This window comes from Rana temporaria, chromosome 4, assembly GCF_905171775.1.
Source record: "Rana temporaria chromosome 4, aRanTem1.1, whole genome shotgun sequence".
In the NCBI taxonomy this organism is placed as follows: domain Eukaryota; kingdom Metazoa; phylum Chordata; class Amphibia; order Anura; family Ranidae; genus Rana; species Rana temporaria.
Window position 1 is genome coordinate 271229691 of NC_053492.1, and position 24395 is coordinate 271254085.

Sequence of the window (24395 nt, forward strand, 5' to 3'; positions counted from 1 at the left end):
AAATATAGAAAAGGGACCTTTTTTTGTATGGACCGTTTTTTGTTTATGGTTCCTGTTTCTGCTTTTTTCTAGGCCAAACCAGTGAAGAAGAAATGCGGGAACGGTAGGGCCAGGCTCTCATCGTTTTTTTTATAACTAACTAACTATTTTGTGAGGACTGTATTCCATCCAGAGCTACTTCTGAGACTGACTCTTTAAAAGAGTTAATGTCTTCCATGAAGGAGGTTGTGGCCTCCTTCTGGTCCTTTAATAGGTAGCAGGGCTGGGACCTTCCTCATCTAGTTCCATAGCTCAAGAGCCTTCAGCCTCGGCTAGACCCCTTCCTCTGTTAGTGTCCGAGACCATTAGTTCTCACAATGCTTCTGATCTGGAAGAAGGGGAGAACCCCAGTTCTTCATCTGATGGGGATTCCGCATCAGGAAGATACGGGTATCTTTTTCCAGTGGAAGATATTGACAAACTTTTAAAGTCAATATATACCTCGGAACAGATTAAGATGCCACAGCTGGTCCAATCTGTACAAGATAAAATGTATAGGGGTCTACAGGGGCGGAAATCAAGAGCTTTTTTGGTGCACCAGTCACTTAAGGATATGATTCTTGCAGAGTGGAAGGAATATAAAGGGCACAAAAGCAGATTTCCGTTTCCGTCTGAATTCAAGAAGAGTTTCTTTAAGGCCCCTTTCACATTGAGGTGTAGTGTTGTAGTGTTGTGCTGTAGTGTTCAATGTGAAAGCCCCAAGGCTTTCACATTGAAGCGGTGCGCTAGCAGGAACGTTCCAAAAGTCCTGCTAGCCGCATCTTTACCGCGGTATAGGAGCGGTGTCTTCACCGCTCCTATACCGCGCCTTCCCATTGAAATCAATTTTCAGCCGCTAGCGGGGGTTAAAACCTCACCGCTAGTGCCCGAATATCGCGGTAAATACGACGGTATAGCCGCGCTACAAATAGCGCGGCTATACCGTCACCACGGCTCCATGCCTCAATGTGAAAGAGGTCTAAATGTCCTAGACTGGATGCCCCTATGTCACAGGTGTCCAAAAGGTCAGACCTGTCTTTTGAAGACTCAGGGATCCTGAAAGATCAAATGGACAGGAAGGCCGATTCCTTGCTGCCTAAGGCCTGGGATGCTTCAGCTTTCTCCTTTGGGTCCAGCTGTAGCATCCACCTGTGTGGCTAGGAATTTGGACGTATGGGCTCAGGTTCTGGACGATCTTCTTTCATCTGACACCAACGAGGAGATTAGGGAGTCTCTCCCAAGTCAGTTGCCTTCTTGGCTGATTTAGCTGCAGATTCCGTAAATGCTGCAGCCAGATCCTCTGCTCTCAATAATTCAACCAGACGAGCTATCTGGCTCGAATCTTGGGAGGGAGAGGGTGATCTTGCCTCCAAAAACAAACTCTGCAGCATCCCATTTGAAGGCAAGCTCTTATTCGGTTCTAGATGATTTTTTGATCTTTGCTCGAGACAGAATCCTTTTTTCGGTATCTGCAGTTGGTTTTGCGGACATTTCAGAAGTTGGGGTAGAAAGTCAACCAGCAGAAGTCCTGTCTGGTGCCCTCCCAAAAGCATACTCTTCCTGGGTTATCACTCTGTTGCCCAAACAATTTTTCTTCCCGAGAGGATTTTTTTTTTAAACTTCTTCTTTCCATACAGGCCTTCAAGTTGCTCCCGCAGTCCTCCCTTCGGCGTATCAGGCAGTTATTGGGGTTAATGTCTGCAGCCATCCCAGGGGTGCCGTGGGCCCAGTTACACGCCAGACCCCTTCAGACGTACCTCTTGCGCCATTGGGATCGCAGGAAGAATGCTCTAGATCAACTGGTGCAGCTACCAAGAGGATTTTCTCAAGATCTCCTAGTGGGAACAGCAGGAACACCTGCAGGGAGGAAATAACTGGGCACAACATGCTCCAGTGAGTTACCACAGACGCCAGTTTGTGGGCCTGGGGTGCACACTCTCTGAGCTGTCAGGCCCAGGGAGCCTGGTTACTAGCTGTGGGGAAAGCTCTTGTTGCTCTGCAAGAGAGGGTCTATTAAGAGACCTATTAATTTTCTCGGACCTATTAATTTTCTCAGACAATGGGGGCACTCGTTCGAAGTCTCTCCTAATGCAACAGATTCTGTCCTGGGCAGAGATCAATGTCACTTCAATCAGGGCAGTCCACATCAGGGTGTCAGAGAATGCACTACCTGAGAAGAGTGAGCATCAGTTCCAGCTGTTGGGAGCTACATCAAGGCACGTTCTGGGAAATTGTTCTAAGATGGGGTCTTCCCACAGTGGATCTTTTTGCCTCCAGTCTCGACAGAAAACTGCGGACGTTCTTCTCTCTGGAGGGAAAGACAGAGTCCTTGGACGGATGCTCTCTCCTTCCCATGGGATTTCACTCTGGCCTACACCTTCCCTCCGTTTCCCCTCTTGCCTCTGGTAATTCGGAAGATTATTCAAGACCAGGCAGAAGTTATTCTGATTGCCCCCTGCTGACCCAGGAGGAGTTGGGTTTTCCTCTCCTGAAGACCCTCTCTGTGGATCTTCCCTGGCCCCTTCCAGATCTGAAGGATCTACTCCATCAGGGACCAGTGTTGCATCCAAACCCTCAGACCTTCCATTTGATGGCCTGGAGGCTGAGCGGCGCATCTTACAGTTGAGGGGGAGTTCAGAGAAGGTTATTTAAACTATCCTGTACATTGGTCACAAGAAGAATCTATGGGAAAGTTTGGAAAACGTTTATTTCCTGGCAAAGGAATTCCGGTTTAGATTCTTTTTCCACACCCTGTATATTGGACTTTTTGCACAGGGGAGTAGAGAAAGGACTCTGTCAGCACCCTTAGGGTTCAGGTTACGGCCATGTCTTTGTTTTAAGAGACTAGCGGAAGATCCCTTAGTCAGGAGGTTCATTTCAGCTAGATCTAGACAGGTGCCCAAGGTCATCAAACATATTCCTCCCTGGGATCTGTCGTTAGTGTTGGAGCATTTAACAAGGGCTCCTATTAGGGCTGCACGATTCTGGGAAAAATGAGAATCGCGATTCTTTTGCATGGAATGAAGATCACGATTCTCAATTTTTTTTTATTTAAAGTGGTAGTAAGCCCCGTTCTTGTTTTTGTTTTTTTTAAACCTACCTGAAAGCCATAATGAGCTAGTATGCACCGCATACTAGCTCATTATGAAATACTTACCCTGGAACGAGCCGTAGGGAACTTACCTGGTTCACGCCGAGGGAGATGTCTTCTTGCCTCGGCGTGTCTTCCGGGTATCGCCTCTCCATCGCTGTGAGTGGCTGGAGTGTCGATGTCGTCACGCGCGGGAGATTTCTTGTCGGCAAGGTCTGGCGGCTGCCGGGCCTTTAGCCGAGGATCCCCGCTGCGCATGCGCCGATGCAGTCAGCAGCGCATTGCGAAGGGAATATCTCCTAAACCGTTCAGGTTTAGGAGATATTCTTTATACCTACAGGTCAGCCTTATTATAGGCTTACCTGTAGGTAAAAGTGGTAGTACAGAGTAAACTACCACTTTAAAGTTATTTTCAACACAAAACAGAGCTTGTATGCTTACATAAAGTATATGTAAATCTGACAGACTGTTTCCATGTTACATTTTAAAAGCCGCAGCAAACCTGCTGACCTCACATGCTTGCTAATGTGAAAGAACAACTCTGATTTTCACATTTAACTTAATGTGAAAATCGGAGGTATTCTGTCACATTAGCAAGCATGTGAGGTTTGCTGCTGCTTTAAAAATTTAACATGGAAACAGATTTTCATATACTTTATTTAAGCACATAAGCTGTTTTGTGTTGAAAAATAACTGTGAAAGTTATTACTCTGTTGGGTGTAACAAGATGTCCGCTTGCCCCCCTTCTAACTAACATTACTGTACAGGAGTGTGGGGTGGAGCAAGATGGCGGCGACGAAACGTCACTTCCTGACGAGACAGCCGCCGCCGGGTGTACCAAGATGGCCACGCTCCGGAGCTAGGCCAAAGCCAGGGACTTTCCTATGGCCGCACCCGAAAATCGCGGGTGGTCATCCGGCCTGGAGAGCGTCGGGGGGGGGGGGGGGGGGGTGAATCGAGATCGCGATTCATTTACGATTAACCGTGCAGCTCTAGCTCCTATTAAACCTTTGCATGAGGCTTCCCTGAAATTAATTTCCTTAAAGATTTCCTTCCTTTTGGCTATTAGGTCAGGAAGAAGAATTTCTGATCTGCAGTCTCTTTCCTGTAAAGACCCCTTCCTGGCGATTCTAGAGGGCAGGCTAGTGATTAGGTCTGATCCTTTCTATTTGTCCAAAGTATCTTCAAACTTTCATAGGTCCCATGAGGTAGTCCTGCCTAGTTTCTGTACCTCTCCCAAGAATGCGGAGGAGGAAAGATTTAGTCTTTTAGACATAGAGATGTCTTCTGCTTTACCTAGAGAAATCCAGTGGTTTCAGGAGTTCCTCCCAGCTGTTGGTGTTGTTCAGTGGCCCCAAGAAGGGGTCCAAAGCGTCTAAAAGCTCTATTGCTAGGTGGATTAGGGAAGCTATTTGTGAAGCATACAAAGCGTCAGGTCGTATCCCTCCTTCTAGATATAGGGCTCATAGAGATGTACACCTCAGGCCACAAATAGGATATTTGAGGCTGCACAAGGGACAGGGGATTTGGACTCGAGAGAAAGGCAGTGCCTCCAAATGAGGGAGAGTTGTGAGCTATGTGTAATTCGCTGGTTAATATGCACACTGGGAACCAAAGGCTGTGTCAAGAGTGCCAGTATAACTGAAGGTTAACCACCATATAATGCCAAGCCTGCCATTTCTCCCTTGGTTACAGCAAATTTGCCTTTTTTTTTTTTTTTTTTTTTTTTTTTTTTTGACTATGCAAAAAATGGGCTTAACATATGGGTGAATTGGCAGCTGAAAAAGCCATTACTTGCTACAAATCATCCAACGTGAGGCTGATATGCACAACCTTGACGTGCTTTTGCATAATAGGCAAAAGTGTGTGTGTGTGTGTGTTTTTTTTTTTTTTCCCCCATTACAGGAGGTAGCTGCATTACGATTTGCTATACTGAATGCTTTCACTAGTCCAGACATATCATATTTTTTTATTTAATTTTTTTTATTGAAAGCTCCAACGGTAGTAATTCCAAGTGCATTAATGCAGCTACAAACGCCATTGGTTTAAAGTAATGCAAAAAAAAAATCTGCAGGCAACTTTCTTGTGTGTTTTAGCCATTAAGTATTACTTTCAACTTCTTGTCTGGGTTAATGCAAGCCAAAAATCCCTAGAGGAAAGAAAAGGAATTCTTTACATTCTTCAGAGGGTAAAGGTCAGAGCAGAAGGAAAATCATAAGACAGAATTGCGTTAAATATACTAGCCAAAAGTGAAAATGGAATCTGCCGTATTTCTTCCTTATTGCTTGAGTGAGTGTGCACATTCACAATAAACTTGGCTCGTGGCCTCATTTTCCTAGGACTGCTTTTATACAGTCTCCCACCGTTGGCCCACATAATGAGTCAAAGCACATTTTAACCATTTTTTTTTTCTTTAACCACTGCTGAGCAGTTTTAAAGGATAGCATTATTGCAAACCATAAAGCCGTGTACACACGATCGGTTTGTCTGATGAAAACGGACTGTTTTCATCGGACAAACCGATCGTGTGTGGGTCCCATCGGTGAAAAAAAATAGAACCTGTTTTAAAATTTTCCTATGGATAAAAAAACGATCGTCTGTGTGGAAGTCCATCGGTCAAAAATACACGCATGCTCAGAATCAAGTCGACGCATGCTCGGAAGCATTGAACTTCATTTTTCTCAGCACGTCGTAGTGTTCTACGTCACTGCGTTTGGACACGGTCGGATTTTTGACCGATGGTGTGTAGGCAAGACTGATGAAAGTCAGCTTCATCGGATATCCGATGAAAAAATTCATCGGATTAGATTCCATCAGATATCTGATCGTGTGTACAGGGCTTTAAGCTTTCTTCAGCTATGCTAACTCGCTGGATTTCAAATGTTCCGGTACATCTTGGCCAGCAAGGAAAAGCACTGAGTTTCCAATAATGGGCTGCATCTTGCTCCTTAAAATTGTTATAAACACTGTTGCACCACTTTACCCTACAGCAAGGGTGTCGAACTGGTGGCCCTCCAGCTGTTCCGAAACTACAAGTCCCATCATGCCTCTGCCTGTGGGAGTCATGCTTGTAACTGTTAGCCTTGCAATGCCTCATGGGACTTGTAGTTTTGCAACAGCTGGAGGGCCGCCAGTTTGACACCCCTGCCCTACAGGTAAGCCTATAATAAATCTTGCCTGTAGGTACCGTGAATATCTCCTAAACTTGCACTGTTTAGGAGATATTCACTGTATCCGCATGTGCCGATGTCACTGAAGAAACAGCTCGCTCGTGCCATTTCTTCAGGAGCTGTGCCATGACCGGTGGCTCCTGAAGAATGCATACTAGCTCATTATGGTGTGTGTGTGTGTGTGTGTGTGTGTGTGTGTGTGTTTGTGTGTTTTTTTTTTCTCTCTTCCAAACACATCAAAGTGATACTAAACGGACGTAGTATCATGCCTTATTCCTGCAGAGCTGTTGTATAGTCACATGTTCTTTGACATCTGCCGGGAAAGATCCTTGGAAGGGGCTCTGCTGATGTAAGCTCTCAACAGCATGTGTTTGGTGAGCCTTGATTGGTGCTGTGTCAGTTACATGACAAAAAAAAAATTCCGAACAGCAATTTAAATTAAAAAAAAAAAAAAAAAAAAAAAATTATACTTTCTTTTAAATCTTTATTGAACATCAAATGTTTGTTTTTGTGCAATAATATGGTGTGGGTGTAGTGACATGATTGACACTCGCTTTAATTTTGTTCAGACAGCATCTGCATCTAGGGCTTTTTGTTTTTGTTTATTACTTTACAGTTATTGGCAATTGTACTTGAAATCTTTAATACTGGTGATAACGCTAAGCTTCATTGTGAGTGTCTCAGAAACTAATGGGCACCAATAGGCGGCACTGCTGGGGCTGCACTGATGCCCTAATTATCTGTGCAGATCTTCCCTGTGAGGAAATGCCACTGATCGGCTCTCCTCACACTCCGTCAGTGTGAGGAAATGAATGCTGATAACTGGCATTTCCTTGTTTTACATGTGATCCACTGTGATTGGATGCAGCTGATCACATGGGTAAAGAACCTCGTCATCTGCTCTTTACCAAGATCAGTGATGCGCTACATCCCAAGGGACAGAACACACCACCGATCGCTGTGCAAAATCATATGACGTCGTCCCAATTGACAATACGGCAGGAAGGAGGTGGTTTAAGTAGAACTAAACTTCAAACACTCTCCCTCTGCAAGAAGAATTGTGAGAACTTTTGTTTTATCTTTGCTATTGTTTCTATTAAACTTTTTTACTTTATTTTTCATGTTCTTCTCTTCCCCAGGCAGTATCAAAGATGATCTGGCAGAGTGTGTGGCCTGGAGATCTTATGCTACAATGAGGACACTCACACGGGTGGCCCCCAGTGTGTTCTTCATATACCTGCTTTCTTGTATAATTGTGTGTGGTACAGAGGAAAACACAAATTCTAAAATCCCATTTTTAAATGCGAAATATGACGGCTATCCCATGTTGTACTTTTCCAAAGGCGAAGTGGCGAAACTGCGTGCTCAAGCAGCAGGTAGCCATCAGCACATTGCATCACGTATTAATGAGGCAGTTCATACAATGCTGACTAACCCCACCGAATACCTACCACCTTGGGAACCAAAGGACTTTTCGGCCAGATGGAATGAAATATACGGCAACAATTTGGGAGCACTGGCAATGTACTGCGTCTTGAATCCTGACAACACTGAAGCAATTGGCTTTGCAAGAGATTATATGGAAAGAATGGCAGCACAGCCTAGTTGGTAGATTTTTTTTTTAAATGTTTATTTTTTATGCACTTTACTGTTGTGTACTGTTCGAATGAGCACATCTTGACAACTAGTGTCCTCCCCTGGTATTGCTCATTTCGTTTTATAAAGTGTTTATTGAATGTGTTTTTTTTTTTTTTTTTTTTTTTTTTTTTTTTTTTTAAACGGTAACCAAACATAAAGCCAAACTAATTCTTGGGTTACCCCTAGTTATGAGATGCTTTCTAACAGGGTCTAGAGACCAATGTTTATGTCTATAGATTGTAAGGTGGGTCTGATCTGCCTGATTTACCTCCCAAGAGCAACCAGCCAACATCCCAGGCCCAAAGATACAATATTTACAGTATTATCACCTAGTCTGATCAGCCTAGTGATGTCATCTCATGTCTATGGGCAGGACCGACAACTTTTTTTTTTTTTTATAGACCGCTGGAAATTTGCCAAGTTGGCTCAAAGCTATATTGGTGTGCTACAACAAAGAAATAAACAAGGGTTATGCTACGTGGTCAACTTGAGGCAAGTTGTACTGCAGTTTTCTCTTCACCCTTTACAACAACTTTATGCTACAGGTAACCCAATAATTAGGCTTTTGTGTAGCTACCCAGGATATCTCCTAAACCTGAACAGTTTAGGAGATATCCCCTGTCCCCTGCATGTGCCGATGTCATCAGCACATGCGCTCTAGAGCAAACTGAAGCAATGGCACCTATGTGCCGTTGCTTCAGTCAGCGTCCTGTTAAAGGCGGCTCCCGCGCGCATGCTCGAGAGTGACGTCATTGCGGCTCCACAAATCGCAGCGCCGGAGCCGCGATACCCAGAAGTAACCCCCCGGCATAGATGTCGCTGGCCAGAGGGGGAGATGAGGACAGCTGCAGAGGCTTAGATCTAAGGTAATTCATAATGAGCTAGTATGCTATGCATACTAGCTCATTATGCCTTTTGTCTTACAGGTTTTAATTTTTTATTTTTAACCAGGGTTTACAACCACTTTAAACTCCAAAAGCAAACCTTTATTTGTTTTGAAGCTTACCAGTTCTTAGATGTGATAACTGTATTGGCTTTCTTTTATTTTAATTTTTTTTTTTATTCACTTGGTGATCTAGCCAGTATGTCGGCTTGTTTTTCAATATGGGAATGTCGAACAATGGCGGGACTGTAGCGGTGCATGCAAAAACAGTAAAGGAAAATAGAACAAATAATGTAAATTTTAATAATTTATTAAAAGACAGCGTAGTGTCAGGTTGAAGGACATATCATAGACTCTACAGGAGCCCACTACATAAATCAATAACCTGAACAAATGTAACAAAGTTAAAAGGTTTCCATAACAGACATAGGTACTGTAACAGAGATCACAACCCGGTTGGTAAACCCTATATATTTCGCCTGGTTAGGCTTCTTCAGGGGTGGTTGAGATCAGAGTTTGGATTCTGATAATGACATACAGAGAAAAAGAAAGTTAATCATTTGTACATAGATACATTAGATATACATAAACAATAAATAAAGTCGCTCTGTCAGTGTATATTTCATAATGCCCACCTGCTGGTCCGTAGTGGAAGTAAGAAGACAACAGGGTGTGTAATACCCTGATACCATCACATGCCTGAAAGATCAGGCCGGATGAACACGAGTTGACAGCCACAAGGGTATCCTAGGCAGGAAAAAGTAAGAAACCGCTGCAGATGGGATTCACACAGTCCCCAACCATCGGAGAGGGAAGGGGCAGCACCCAGAAACAAAGTGGCCAACTGTGGAGAAGAGTAGTAATGTAAGTATCTATTGTAGAATACTTAAAAGAAATATTTATTTATAAAAAGTAATAAGATATACTATACACTCACAGTGCTTAGGTATACAGGTATAGCATCTGTGGAGGTTAGCGCCTAGCTTGAGACCGGAGGCTAGTCAGATTTGTGACAAGCTGATCCAAATATTATGTCAAAGAGTAAAAAAGAGAAAACCATTAGGAATCAGGCAGACAAAATGAATAAAGGAAAAGAGAAGGAAGAAAAACGAGAGACAAGAAAAGTTAAGTAAAATATATAATTTACTTTAATTCTGTATTATATATTTAAATAATACAGTTGTCATAATTATCAGCAGAAAGGCTGTTCCATAGTAGGGTAAGAAGATCCACTAAAGAAGAAAAAGTATAGTGAAGAATAATAGCAAGCCAAGAGATTGCATAGGAAACATATTTATCTAGTAAGCAACTGTTAAGTATGGTAGGGAAAGTACCTGGTTAGTCTGTCTTAGCAGCACGAGTTAGCTCCACAGGAGTGCACAACACACTGACGCTCCACAGCAAGACAGAGTCCAGATATACCCCTCAGCCCCTCCCACACGTCCGTGCGTCATAGGGGGCGTGGTCGGGCGTGGGCGGACACAGTGTCAGTGCACCGACACCCAAACTGGTGCTGGACAAACGGCCTACAATCCCCAGCAACCCCTGGGTTGGAAGGCGTGGACGGCCGGGTAATTGGCCAATCACAGCGCGCCGGGGGAGGGGCACCGCCGTGCAACGGAGCGGCCCCTAGGCAAGGAGATAACCCAAGTCCAAGAGCCGGGAGTGGCCGAATCGCCGATGGAGAGGGAGGAGAGTCAGCAAACAGGAGGGGGAAAGAAAAGCACTGGCAAAAACGGGCTCACAAAGTAAAGCCCTTAAGTGTCCAAATGGAAGGGGACAGAAGGTGAAAAATCAACCGCAGCAGCATCATAAATCCTGCGGAGTGATATAGGATAATCCAATGGGCAAAGAAATAGCAACTCGGTAGATCAAAAGGATATGTCAATGCCCGTACCTTAAAAAAAGCAGGGTCATTGAAAAAAACCAGCATGGATGTAGGCAGGTCGGCAGAGGCATATATACAATAGCAGAGCGATTCACAACGAAGTTTAAACAAATAGACAGTATTCATAGATCAAAAGAAGAATTATATAATTAAGATCCAACATATTATATGTATAAATATTATATGTTGGATCTTAATTATATAATTCTTCTTTTGATCTATGAATACTGTCTATTTGTTTAAACTTCGTTGTGAATCGCTCTGCTATTGTATATATGCCTCTGCCGACCTGCCTACATCCATGCTGGTTTTTTTCAATGACCCTGCTTTTTTTAAGGTACGGGCATTGACATATCCTTTTGATCTACCGAGTTGCTATTTCTTTGCCCATTGGATTATCCTATATCACTCCGCAGGATTTATGATGCTGCTGCGGTTGATTTTTCACCTTCTGTCCCCTTCCATTTGGACACTTAAGGGCTTTACTTTGTGAGCCCGTTTTTGCCAGTGCTTTTCTTTCCCCCTCCTGTTTGCTGACTCTCCTCCCTCTCCATCGGCGATTCGGCCACTCCCGGCTCTTGGACTTGGGTTATCTCCTTGCCTAGGGGCCGCTCCGTTGCACGGCGGTGCCCCTCCCCCGGCGCGCTGTGATTGGCCAATTACCCGGCCGTCCACGCCTTCCAACCCAGGGGTTGCTGGGGATTGTAGGCCGTTTGTCCAGCACCAGTTTGGGTGTCGGTGCACTGACACTCTGTGTCCGCCCACGCCCGACCGCGCCCCCTATGACGCACGGACGTGTGGGAGGGGCTGAGGGGTATATCTGGACTCTGTCTTGCTGTGGAGCGTCAGTGTGTTGTGCACTCCTGTGGAGCTAACTCGTGCTGCTAAGACAGACTAACCAGGTACTTTCCCTACCATACTTAACAGTTGCTTACTAGATAAATATGTTTCCTATGCAATCTCTTGGCTTGCTATTATTCTTCACTATACTTTTTCTTCTTTAGTGGATCTTCTTACCCTACTATGGAACAGCCTTTCTGCTGATAATTATGACAACTGTATTATTTAAATATATAATACAGAATTAAAGTAAATTATATATTTTACTTAACTTTTCTTGTCTCTCGTTTTTTCTTCCTTCTCTTTTCCTTTATTCATTTTGTCTGCCTGATTCCTAATGGTTTTCTCTTTTTTACTCTTTGACATAATATTTGGATCAGCTTGTCACAAATCTGACTAGCCTCCGGTCTCAAGCTAGGCGCTAACCTCCACAGATGCTATACCTGTATACCTAAGCACTGTGAGTGTATAGTATATCTTATTACTTTTTATAAATAAATATTTCTTTTAAGTATTCTACAATAGATACTTACATTACTACTCTTCTCCACAGTTGGCCACTTTGTTTCTGGGTGCTGCCCCTTCCCTCTCCGATGGTTGGGGACTGTGTGAATCCCATCTGCAGCGGTTTCTTACTTTTTCCTGCCTAGGATACCCTTGTGGCTGTCAACTCGTGTTCATCCGGCCTGATCTTTCAGGCATGTGATGGTATCAGGGTATTACACACCCTGTTGTCTTCTTACTTCCACTACGGACCAGCAGGTGGGCATTATGAAATATACACTGACAGAGCGACTTTATTTATTGTTTATGTATATCTAATGTATCTATGTACAAATGATTAACTTTCTTTTTCTCTGTATGTCATTATCAGAATCCAAACTCTGATCTCAACCACCCCTGAAGAAGCCTAACCAGGCGAAATATATAGGGTTTACCAACCGGGTTGTGATCTCTGTTACAGTACCTATGTCTGTTATGGAAACCTTTTAACTTTGTTACATTTGTTCAGGTTATTGATTTATGTAGTGGGCTCCTGTAGAGTCTATGATATGTCCTTCAACCTGACACTACGCTGTCTTTTAATAAATTATTAAAATTTACATTATTTGTTCTATTTTCCTTTACTGTTTTTGCATGCACCGCTACAGTCCCGCCATTGTTCGACATTCCCATATATAAATTTGGGATGAGGTGCTTTTGTTAAAGATACTATTTTTCAGTCTAGACCAGCCAGATCCTATCCCTTACTTTCCAATTGTTTTTCAATAGTTGTGTCCTGCAGATGTAACAGTTACAGGGATGAGACAAAACCTTTACCACTGAGAGTTGCTTAGAATTACCGTCCTTTATTTTTGGAAAAAAAACATTATCCCAAAAGGGGGGGGGGGGCAGTTGGTGTAACTGCTTATGAAGTGTTTGGCTTCAAATGTATTACTGTATTTAAGTCTACTAGTACATCTAACACTCCCCTCCCCCAGACTGACAATGCTACTGTCCAAAGATGCCCCGTGCTCCTTCGTTCAGAGTGTAGGCACTATAATAAGAGGTGTGCTACTGACCAGATCACCAGGGGGGAAGCAGAAGGTAAAAAGCCTAAAAGAAAACTAATGCTACAACCACATCTATGCTACATATTTGGGTTTAACCACTAAAGCCCTGGATGGATTTTCCCCCTTAATGACCAGGCCATTTTTTGGCAATACGGCACTGTTACTTTGACAATTGTGCGATGCTGTACTCACATTTTTTTTCCCCGTAATACGTGTATATGTATTGGGTCGTGCAAAAGTTATAGCGTCTACAAAATAAGGAATTTATGGACTTTTTTTTTTTTTTTTTTTTTTCTAATAAATCACACATTCCTTAAGCAGATGGCTTGAAGAATAATTTTACTGTTGGTATTGACAACACCAGTGGTGTATTTAGGTTTTGTGCTGCCCTAGGCCTGACTAAACTCGTGCACCCCCTAATTTAAATATGACCCACCCCTTCATGTCAAGGCCACACCCCTTGCTGTTTAAGACCCGCCCTTCCCTAAAAAAAAAAGTGTTGCCTATAGTTCTACTTTAGGCACAAAATTCTGCAAATTTTATGGAGAGGACTAAGAAGATATAACCATGCCAATGGTGCAGCAGAAAATACATAGCACAGTGAGGAAGGTTTGTGGTTCAGGATAACAGGACAGTCAAAATTAGAAGCTCCGCCCCCCCCCCCCCACAGTTGCGGAATGCTGGCCGGAAGCAGTGCGGCTGCTTTATGTGGGCACTAGACGAATTTGCCTCTCTGTCCAGTACGCCCCATAAGACTGGCGCTACACTAACAGTGTAATGCAAGCCGGCGGGGACTCTTCCATGCTGCCCCCCTGCAATGTGCTGCCCTGAGCCTTGTTGGCCTATGCCAGGATACAGCCCTGATTGACACACATAATTGAAACTGTAGTTCACCTTGGTTAAACTGTTTTTAGTCATTTGTGTTAATTTGTAGGCTAACAGTTTGAAAGAACCCAAACACTGTACATTTATCCTGTTTTTTCTTTTCTTACGTTAGGTTAGTGAAAGATGCTCCCTGGGATGAGGTGCCCCTGGCACATTCTCTTGTGGCCTTTGCCACTGCTTATGACTTTTTGTATGACTCTTTTACTAAGCACCAAAAAGAGAGGTTTCTTGAGGTCATTGCCAATGCTTCAGGATATATGTATGAAACGTCATACAGGAGAGGATGGGGGTTTCAGTATCTCCACAATCATCAACCTACCAACTGTGTCGCACTGTTAACAGGAAGTTTAGTCATGATGAATCAAGGTAAGAAGATGTGGCAATAACAATTCTTACACGTATGGGATAATTGTTTTCTCAGATCCTATTCTTTTATTTTAATATATGCAAAAACCTGTGCATACGAATGAGAGTATGTTCAAAAACGTACATACTCGCCTCTATGCTGCAGCATCAATCCTACATCGAAGGCTTTGTGTACACATATGTCTGGGCATGGTTACATTGTGATTTTTTTTTTTTTCAAAGGGGTCCAGTGTGTTTTTCCTTTCTCCAATTTTAGATGCGATTTTGTTAGGTGTATCACACCTGAACCGGACCAAAAGTCGTACAGGACTCTCTTGGAAAATATACTGATAAGATATGTAAACTGGCTCTATAGAAAGCCGGTTTGGCATATATGTGAACTGAGGCTAAGACCGAGAACTGAGTGATCACATGGCCAATGATCATATAAGCTCTCAGTCTTCTGCAAGTCACTTTTCTCCCCTCTGCCCTCCAGCATTTGCTGGAGAAGGGGGTGGGGGGAAAGATGGGTGCAGTTGGCTTCGACTATCAGCCATATGCTGAGAGACGGGGTTAGCTGTCATTTAGGCAGCTGGGTGGATTCTGACAATATGGCCGGTATCCTTTCAGAGCAACAGCTCCGCTATAGGATGACTCTGGGTCACAAGAAAGCAAAAGTAGCAGCACTCCTGTGACCCACGAGAGAAGTATAACTTAAAAAGGTTTTCCCTGAGAAAGTAGAACCAAAGAGGTTGTGTTGAGGTGGGCTTTTCTGTAAATAAAAAAACTCTCCACTAATCCACTGAAGCACAGTGGTGCCTTTAAAGTGGAAGATATTTACATTTCTTCACTTAAGAATGCAAAAAGGAAAATTTGGTTTTATAGCTCATTTAGTTGTACAGTCCTGTAATAAAACTGCTCACTCTGATTTTACTGCACACTGTGAGCTTTTCACAGTAGGTTAGATTTAAAAATGTCATTCGCATGCTGATGGAGAGGGGGGACCAGGGAAGACAAAATAAAGGCAGAATATACTTTTAGTTCTAAATATATTGCCTATTTAAGAACAGTGTACAGAAAGCAATGATTTCCGAAACGACTACCAAAAAATCTTCAACAGTTCCATGCAAAAGAGGTATAGTTCTCTCAGCTGGCTTTTGCTGCCAATCTTTTTTAAAAATGTTTTTGTACTTCCATTATCCAACTCCCGTACCTCCCAACACAGCAGTAATGTTGGGCTCAGAGGATGAAACGACTTGTTCATGGGGTACGCAGGCACTGCTTACTCCTGAAAGCAAAACATTTTTAGAGGCTGTAGCCCTTTAACAGAGCAATAATCGGTAGGACAGGCCACCAAAGAAGTCAGTATAGCAAGTCGTCTTTTGCAGGGATGGAAGGGTTGCTTTTTTACACCCCTTGTTTTTAGATGTCATGGAGAGATGTAGGCCGCTAACATCATAGGTGTACGCAGCCTATTGCATTAGGATGTGCACACCAAAGCACAAACACACTGAAACATAGTAAACGCGGTTTACTATGCTTCAGTTCGTAAATGAACAAAGTGAGTGTGTTCATTTAGAAAAGGAAGGGGCCAGTAAATGACATGCTGACTATCCCTTTCTCCTGCTCTCTAGCCTAAAAACATCCCCCGCGGCCAAGGGCAGAGGAGAGAAGGGAAGAGAAGCTAGCAGCACTGTGGGGGCGGGGGGGGGGGGGGGTCATCACAGAAGTAGGGGGAGTTGTCACCGCCCAGAGTGATTGCCTATGGCTAACATGTACTCCAGGCTGTGATATTAATGGTTGTTATTATTATATAATCAAATTTTCATTTTTTTTACAGGGTACTTGCAAGAAGCTTACTTCTGGACAAAACAAGTTCTCACCATAATGGAGAAGTCCATAGTCCTGTTAAATGATGTGACGGATGGGTCACTTTATGAAGGGGTGGCCTATGGCAGCTACACCACCAGATCACTTTTTCAGTATATGTTTCTTGTCCAAAGGCATTTTGATATCAACCACTTCAACCATCCTTGGTTAAAAGAGCATTTTGCTTTTATGTACAGAACTATCCTGCCAGGTAAGAGACATTAGATAAAGTGGTGTATTTTAAATAACTTTCCTTTCATATGAAAATGTCACTGTCTGTGGTGTTTAGCCTAATGTCTTATGGACTACAGGATTTGGTTTGATATTTTGGAGAACTGCGGTGGCCCCAGCAACCACATGCCACACATCATGGTACATGAAGATGTTTATGTAAACATCTTTGCTTGCAGCACTGACCAAGGTTAATAAGTGGATACTTCCCTCAATGAGTGCTGTGTGAAAGTTCAGTTTTTTCACACCCTGAATCTTCCAATATGACCGTACAGACATTCCTGCAAATGGGTGACTTTTTTTTTTTTTTTCTATCAACTATCCAGTGCTCATCCCCTTAAGCCTCCTGCATGGTTAAGGAGGTATAGGGATTACTGCTGTATGTATGGATCAAGATATCTAGTATGGAGGTGGTTATACCGGGATCATGGTTGAAGTTAGTACCGTGTGGTGTGTGTTTTTTTTTTTTTTTCTTCATATAAAAGGGATTCAGGCAGGGGTCCCCCCACTTCTGCCGCCGTCTTTCCAAGACTCTCCTGTCTCATCAGGAGCCTGGGACTGATCCAAGCAGTGGCATTGGCTTCCCTGCACACAGTGAGAGGAACTTATATATTGTTCCTCAAACCGTTTGACATCAGAAACCGGAATCGACAAAGATTTGATCACTTCGGGTCTGTGGTTTATTGGTTGATGAGCATTAACGGCTTGAACAGCAAGCGATCAAACCAGAGGAATGAAATGGGTCTCATGGACCCCAAATCTCTCCATAAAAAGGACCGTTCACAGCCCATGCTATTGGAAGGGATATTGTTCACATAATATTTAGAAAAGGTTTACATACATTTTTGTTTATTTAAATCATGTGACCACCAAAGCACCTCCCATTTAATCAAAAAGATAGCAATATAGCAATGATAAACAGTGGAGCAATAAGGAAATGTTCTGCTGTCGTTCGTGATCCTTGAGTCACCCTGCAGGACTTTCAGAGGTGTCACATGGGGTAGATTGCTGAGGACGTTTTCAGCTTTTACACCCAGAATTTGAAGCAAGTGCACATCAAGTGGCAATGCAGAAGAGGGTAAATTGCCCACAATGGGGTTTCCAATGTTTATAGGGAACTTGCAGGATCACTAGGTAATTACTACTTAATCATGGACTTTTATAGAGCCTAACAGCGCAGACATATTAAAAGCAAACCTTTTATTATATCGCAGCTTACCAACTCGTAGATGTGTTTGCTGCATTTTTTTTTTTTTTTTGGTCTTTCTTTCGCTTGCTTTCACCTGATGATCCAGCCAGTAAGTCTGTTTTTACAAAGAGCAGGCTCTTTTGCAGGTGTAACAGTTACAGGGTTGAAACACAGCATTTAACACCGACAGTGGTGCTGTCAATGGTCAGCTTTTATTTAAGTAAAACATTTATCCCCGAAGGAAAGACCTGTTTGCTGTAACTGCTTTTAAAGTGTGAGTTGGAGTTTGGCTTCAATTTATTAGTGTTTTTAAATTTGCTAGTACATCTAACATCCCCCCCCCCCCCCCCTTGCGTCTGATTTAATCTTTAAACCATTCCCTTCTCTTGAATGGCTGTGTATTTTCATGGTGTAACTTTGCCCTTTTCTTATTGACTTTTTATTTTAATTTTTGTATTTACTTGGGGCATTTAGGAAAGTGCTTGCATAGCTGTGTCTGGCTTTTTCTGAACAAAGTTGTCCTTTCTGTCCAAGTATTCTTTGAAGAGTTAGCTGTTCTGGCTTGTTTACAAAGCACCATATGCCACTACAACCACACAAAACATGAGTCGGCACTGTAATTGCAAGTCTTGAGTACTTGAGGTTGATCATAGGAAGAAAAGATTACAATTTCATCCTCACTTTCAGTTTACCACTTTGGCAAAGTGGACCTTTGTGAATGTAATTAAACAGATTTTAACAAATATTGCAACTTGTGTGAAATATGAAATTATATTTCTGAGATTAGAATTGTTTACCTGCCAGAGCAAACATTGATCTGCTCTGGCATCTGTGTTTCTCATTTATTAAAACTGAAGTTTCTTCTTATATTTTTCCACCCCCACCAAAATTGGGCAGATGCGGGTGAACTAAACGACCCCCCCTCACTCTCTCAAAAAAAAGAAAAATATGCAGCCACTGGTGCTGTACATTGTTCCCTAAAGCCATTATAGTACCCCTCACAAAGAACCCTAAGCCCTGATACAAGCAGTAGACTGTCTCTTTGAAGGTGTTATTCAAGTATCAAACTGCCTCTAGGTGTCACATAAGCAGATTGCATTTGCATGCAGAACTTCACATGAGCCTCCAAGATTAAAAGAATTGTGTTCCAATGAAGTGGCTGGGGAGGAACGTTTTTAGATGAGTAGTTCCTAACCTTGGTCCTTAAGTATCCCTAACAGGTCATATTTTCATGATTACTGTCGCATTTGCACAGGTGCTTATATCTGGGTTTATTGCTTGGCATGTATTACAGCTATTTTATTAAGGGAAGGTCCCAAAACTTGGCCCTTTTGGGGGTATTTGAGGACTGAGGTTAAGAACCTCTGTTCTAGATTATGCTGGCTATCCTCTGGACAGGGAATGAGGTGGGATTCTATCTCACTTTCTGCAGGTTCTAATGCACACCGTGAGAAGCTCAGAGTGTGCAGTGAAATAAGGCTAAATATTTAAACCATTCAGCTGTCAAAGACTGAAGGTAAGACTAGAGTGCAGCTAAGGGATAAGCTCCCCTTTTTGTAAAAGAAATTGAATAAATTCACATTTTGCGACAACTGTTTTTCAAATTGTGACAGCAGTGTGAAGAGAGAATCCCCCACCCTCTTTACAGAGAGGAGCACTGTTCGCAGGAGGTGGATGGATAGAGCACGTAATACCCTAAATATGTGTAATATGCTCCTAAAGGTGAACTTGACCCCTGTGCTGATTAAAATTCTTAGGCCTTGTACACACGACCGAACATGTCCGCTGAAACTGACCAGTATGTATGGACCAGTTTCCGCGGACATGTTCGGTCGTGTGTAGGGCCGACCGGACAGTTTCCCGGCCTAGCGGACAGGTTTCCAGCGGACAAAAGTTTCTTAGCATGCTAAGAAGCTTGTCCGCTGGAAGCCTGTCCGTCGGACATGTCCGATGGTCACTACGACTCATCGGACATGTCCGCTGGCCCGAAATCCCACGCATGCGTCAAAGTGATTTGACGCATGCGTGGAAGCATTGAACTTCCTGGTGCGCGCACATCGCGGCGTCATCGTCGCCGCCACGTCACCGCGTATTCTGTCCGCGGGGAATTTGGTCTGATGGTGTGTACACACATCAGACCAAATGATCCCAGCGGACATGGCCAATGAAAACGGTCCGCGGACCGTTTTCATCGGACATGTTGGGTGGTGTGTACGAGGCCTTAAAGGGATAAGTGGTTAGAACTAGCAGCACTAGGGTTGGCGGTTTGAATCCCAAACACGGCACTACCTACTTGGAGTTTGCATGTTCTCCCTGTGCCTGCATGGGTTTCCTCCAACGCTTCAAAAGACATGCTGGTAAGTTAATTAGCTCCTGTCTAAATTGCCCCCAGTATGTGTCTTATATTGTAATCTCCTTGAGGGCAGAGACTGGTGTGGATGTACAATATATATGTGAAGTGCTGCAAAAAATGACGACGCTATATAAATACCTGTAATAAATAAAATTGTAATCCTCTGAAGAAAAGGCTGCACTCTAATGATACCACTCCAATTATGTTTGTTCTGCTAACTAGCTACTGGAAGTTTCTGCATTTGGCCACTCCAACCCGATGTGTTTCATTCCTGTTGAGCTTAGTCATAGAGGTGGGGATGGCATGGAAGGGGGATTACGTATGTACAGCTGCTTATTAAACGGTCATTAATGAATAAATGGGATCCAGGAAAGGAGATTGGCACAAAGTTTCCAAACGCACTGACTGATCTCAAATGAAAATACAACTTTCTGTATCATATGCAGGTATAAAAAGATACCAGTGTGCCCTCATCCATCATGTTAACCCTTACAAAACTATCCATCCACACAGTAAGTGTGGTGCCAAAACCCTTTATTACCAAAATTTGAATTTATAGGAAAATCGGTATCCCAAAAGAAAAACCAATGCAGCCACCACATCAAGCCAGATGGATGCAGGTATCCCTCCTGCCGGGCCATTGTGTTCTGACAGCAGCAACTCTCCACTCTCAGAATACACTGATCAGTGCTGAAGCAGATCGACTGTAAGCCACTGATCGAAGTAGATTTTCCAGCAGTCATATTTGACAGAAGTAGATCTAACAATCTGTGTCTGTGAAACAGGGAGGGCTACACATAGATTAAAATTCAGATGGTCCCTGCTGTACCGGACATATTTAAATCCCTGATGTACAGTCCTTCTGTGGCTATGTAAATGAGGCCTAAAGCACCTGTTCTGTGCAGCAACACAGTAAGCGGGCTTTGCTTTGTCAAACCCATGCAAACTGGTTTGTGTTGTGCACATGTGCTGCAGTGCCTTGCACCTTTTTTTATTTAAATTCCATTCATTCAGCTCTGTGTGGTGCAAGGTGTGCTGTAGATCTTCGTCATTTTATCACAATGTACACCAACGCATTGTGGATCAGATAATACCACAACACATTGGTGCAAAGCCAGCCCCCAGATTTTTACCCTAAGTTGCTAATTTAAAGTTTCGGGGTAACATTAAATTTTCACTGTTTAAAATGTACAAATAATTATGTGTGTATGTGTGTATGTGTGTATGTGTGTATGTGTGTATGTGTGTATGTGTGTATGTGTGTATGTGTGTATGTGTGTGTGTGTGTATGTGTGTGTGTGTGTGTGTGTGTGTGTGTGTAATTATATATATATATATATATATATATATATATATATATATATATATATATATATATATATATATATATATATATATATATATATATATATATATATATATATATATATATATATATATATATATATATATATATATATATATATATATATATATATATATATATATATATATATATATATATATATATTTTTTTTTTTTTTCTTTTTTGTAGGAATTTGGAAATTGTGTTTTCGTGTGTAGTATTAATCATTTTTAGTATATTTTCATAAATACAGTATTTGATTAACATTTTGTGTAAATATCATGAGACCTGAAAAAAAATCAGTAGCGCCATCTTTTTATTCTATGATTCCTGTTCTGAAAATGTATAGTTGCATAGTAGGCGATGTTGAAAAATAGACCAACCTATGTGTGTGATTTTATGTCCGTATTACATTGCACTGTTCAGTGCTCGTAACCTTTCCTCATAACGAAGTCCTTTTTTTCATTAGTTTTGTTGCCCTTGCTAGACTCTCTCTCTCTCCAGTTCCAGCACATCCTTCCTGAGGACTGGTGCCCAGAACTGGACAGCATACTTTAAGTGCAGCTGGACTAGAGTCTTGTAGAGTGGGAGAATTGTTTTATTTCTGGAGTCAATCCCTTTTTTAATGCATGCCAATATTGTTTGCTTGGCATTGCATGCCATTGCAGAGCCTGTCATCTACTAGGACACCCAGGTCCTTTTCCATCCTAGATTCCCCCAAAGTTTGTTCGCCCATCCCCTCAGTGAGTAGATTGCATTTATATTTTTGCCACCCAAATGCATTATTTTTACATTTTTCTACATTAAACCTCATTTGCCATGTAGTTGCCCACCCCATTAACTTTTTCAGATATTCTTGCAAGGTTTCCACATCCTGCGGAGAAGTTATTGCCCTGCTTAGCTTAGTATCGTCCGCAAATACATTGCTTGAGCCGTTTAGCCCATCCTCCAGGTTGTTTGTTTATGAATAAATAGGATTGGTCCCAGGAAAGAACCCTGGGGGACCCCACTTTGCATCCCAGAGCATTCTGAGTACTACCCTCTGAACTCGCCCCTGTAGCCATTTCAATCCATGTACTCACCCTATGGTCCATACATACGGACCTTAATTTGTACAGTAAACATTTATAGGGAACTGTATCAAATGCTTTTGCAAAATCCAGATACACCACATCTACGGGCCTTCCTTTATCTATATGGCAGCTAACCTCCTCATAGAAGGTTAATAGGTTGGTTTGGCAAGAAAGATTCTTCATGAATCCATGCTGATTACTGCTATGATACCGTTGTCATTACTAAAATCTTGTATATAGTCCCTTATCCCTTCCAAGATCTTGCATACAATTTGTTAGGCTAACTGGTCTGTAATTCCCAGGGATGTATCTTGGCCCTTATTTAAGTATCGGTGCTACATTGGGATTTCTCCAATCAGCTGGTACCATTCCAGTCAGACTGTTTGTAGAAATTAGGAACAATGGTCTAGCAATTACTTGACTGAGTTCCTTAAGGACCCTCGAGTGCAAGCCATCGGGTGCCGGTGACTTATTAATGTTAAGTTTTTTCAAGTCTAGTTCTAATTCTCTCTTTTTAGCCATGAGGGTGCTTCCTGTGACATGTCATGAGGATAAACATTGCCGTTTTGGTTACTGAAGCCCCCTCCGTTTCCCTTGTGAAGACTTGGGAGAAGAATAAATTCAATACCTTCTTCATCTCTCCATCCTTAGTAACCACATTGCCTTCGTCATTCTTTATGGGACCAATATGATCTGACCTCTCTCTAAGAATGTATTGGGATTTTTTTACTCTCCTCCCGCTATGTGACTTTCGTGTTCTATCTCAGCCGCCCTGATTGCACCCTTACATTTCTTGCTGCATTCTTTGTAATGTTGCTCCCTCAGCCTTGTATTTATTTTTTTGCAGGCCTTCTCTGCTTTTTTTATGCATTTTTACATAGTTAAGCCACCCAGGACTCTTTTGGCTCTTTTAAATGTATTTCCCATTGGGATGCATTGGCTAATGCCAGTTTGGGTGGGTCTTTTTATGGTCGCTGTAAGTGAAAAAATAGAAAAATTTGATCTGGCCACTTGAGGTTAAAAATGGAGCGTAGGGCAGGTCACCAAAAGGGTTACTATGTTAAATATAGCTATAAAAAAGTATGGTTTAAAATGTTATAAAAAAATATGAATTGTCTCAAAGGTGTGCATAGAGCAGTTATGGCAATCGGAGGTCATTTGGATGTACAGTATCTGTGGCATCTGATTCTGGTGCAAGGCTGCATCTGTAATTTAAAGCGCATTAAAACCCCAAAACGGTGATATGGTAAATGATAAAGGTTGGCTTCCCAATCATGTGACTGATGTGATTGGCTGTCAGTTGTCATATGTGGGTGTGAATGGTGCCCTCCTCACAAAATGGCAGTTCTCCATAGACTCGTACAGTATGTGCAGCAGCTGGATGTTAAAGGGTTTGAAAAGGCAATGCTCGCAATCACTGCCAGCCCTTCTGCTAGGATAACATGTAGTATACAGTGTATGCCTATTTTTTATTCTAGATACCTCCATTGCTCCTCACTGATCAGCGGTCATGTGACTTCCCATCGCTCTCGTCCGCCGCTATATGTACTACAGAAGGAGGGGCCCAAGATCTCCCTTTGACGTCTGCCCAGTGGTCACATGCCCCTCCGCCTGTAGTGCATACATCAGAGGAAGACGGCGATGGGCGGTCACATGATTGTGGAGGATCAATAAGGTATTTGGAAAAAGAAAACGGCATGCACTGTATACTACTACATGTTGTCCTAGCACAGGGGCTGGCAGTGATTGTGAGCAGTATTTTTTATACTGCTCAGAACGGTGCATGAAGGCTCACACACAGCAGAGAGGAGAGCTGCAGATGACGGAGGCACATAAAATAACCACGGTGTCAGGGCTCAGCAGCTATGATGAACCATTGTCAGTTTACAGGGGGGAGAGCATAACCAGGCAGGATCAGCCAGGTATTTTAGGTGGTAGAAGGTGCCAAATTACACAGCACAATCACCGTTATTCATGCTTTTAAAAAACCGGACTGCATTTTTTTTTTTTTTTTTTTTTTTTTT

At 42.6% G+C, this 24395-nt stretch overlaps 1 protein-coding gene and 1 long non-coding RNA gene across 5 annotated transcripts in view; one reads left to right on the forward strand and one right to left on the reverse strand.

Annotated features, from left to right (window-relative positions):
• The window catches only part of DSE (dermatan sulfate epimerase), a 72458-nt gene that overhangs the window by 41801 nt on the left and 6262 nt on the right, over positions 1-24395 (forward strand). Inside the window, exons 2-5 of one of the 4 annotated variants that reach the window (XM_040350272.1) lie at positions 73-103; positions 7419-7887; positions 14079-14332; positions 16152-16391. In XM_040350272.1, coding sequence (XP_040206206.1) covers positions 7472-7887; positions 14079-14332; positions 16152-16391 — 910 coding nt within the window. In that variant the 5' untranslated portion in view covers positions 73-103; positions 7419-7471. Of the gene's footprint in view, positions 1-72; positions 104-7418; positions 7888-14078; positions 14333-16151; positions 16392-24395 lie in introns of those variants that run through there. The other 3 variants (XM_040350271.1, XM_040350270.1, XM_040350273.1) reach the window with 3 other exon arrangements.
• Positions 9001-10210, reverse strand: LOC120937231. Its single transcript, XR_005748690.1, has 3 exons — positions 10135-10210; positions 9436-9817; positions 9001-9323 (listed from the first exon to the last, which is right to left on the reverse strand). It is a non-coding gene; the product is annotated as an uncharacterized LOC120937231 (long non-coding RNA).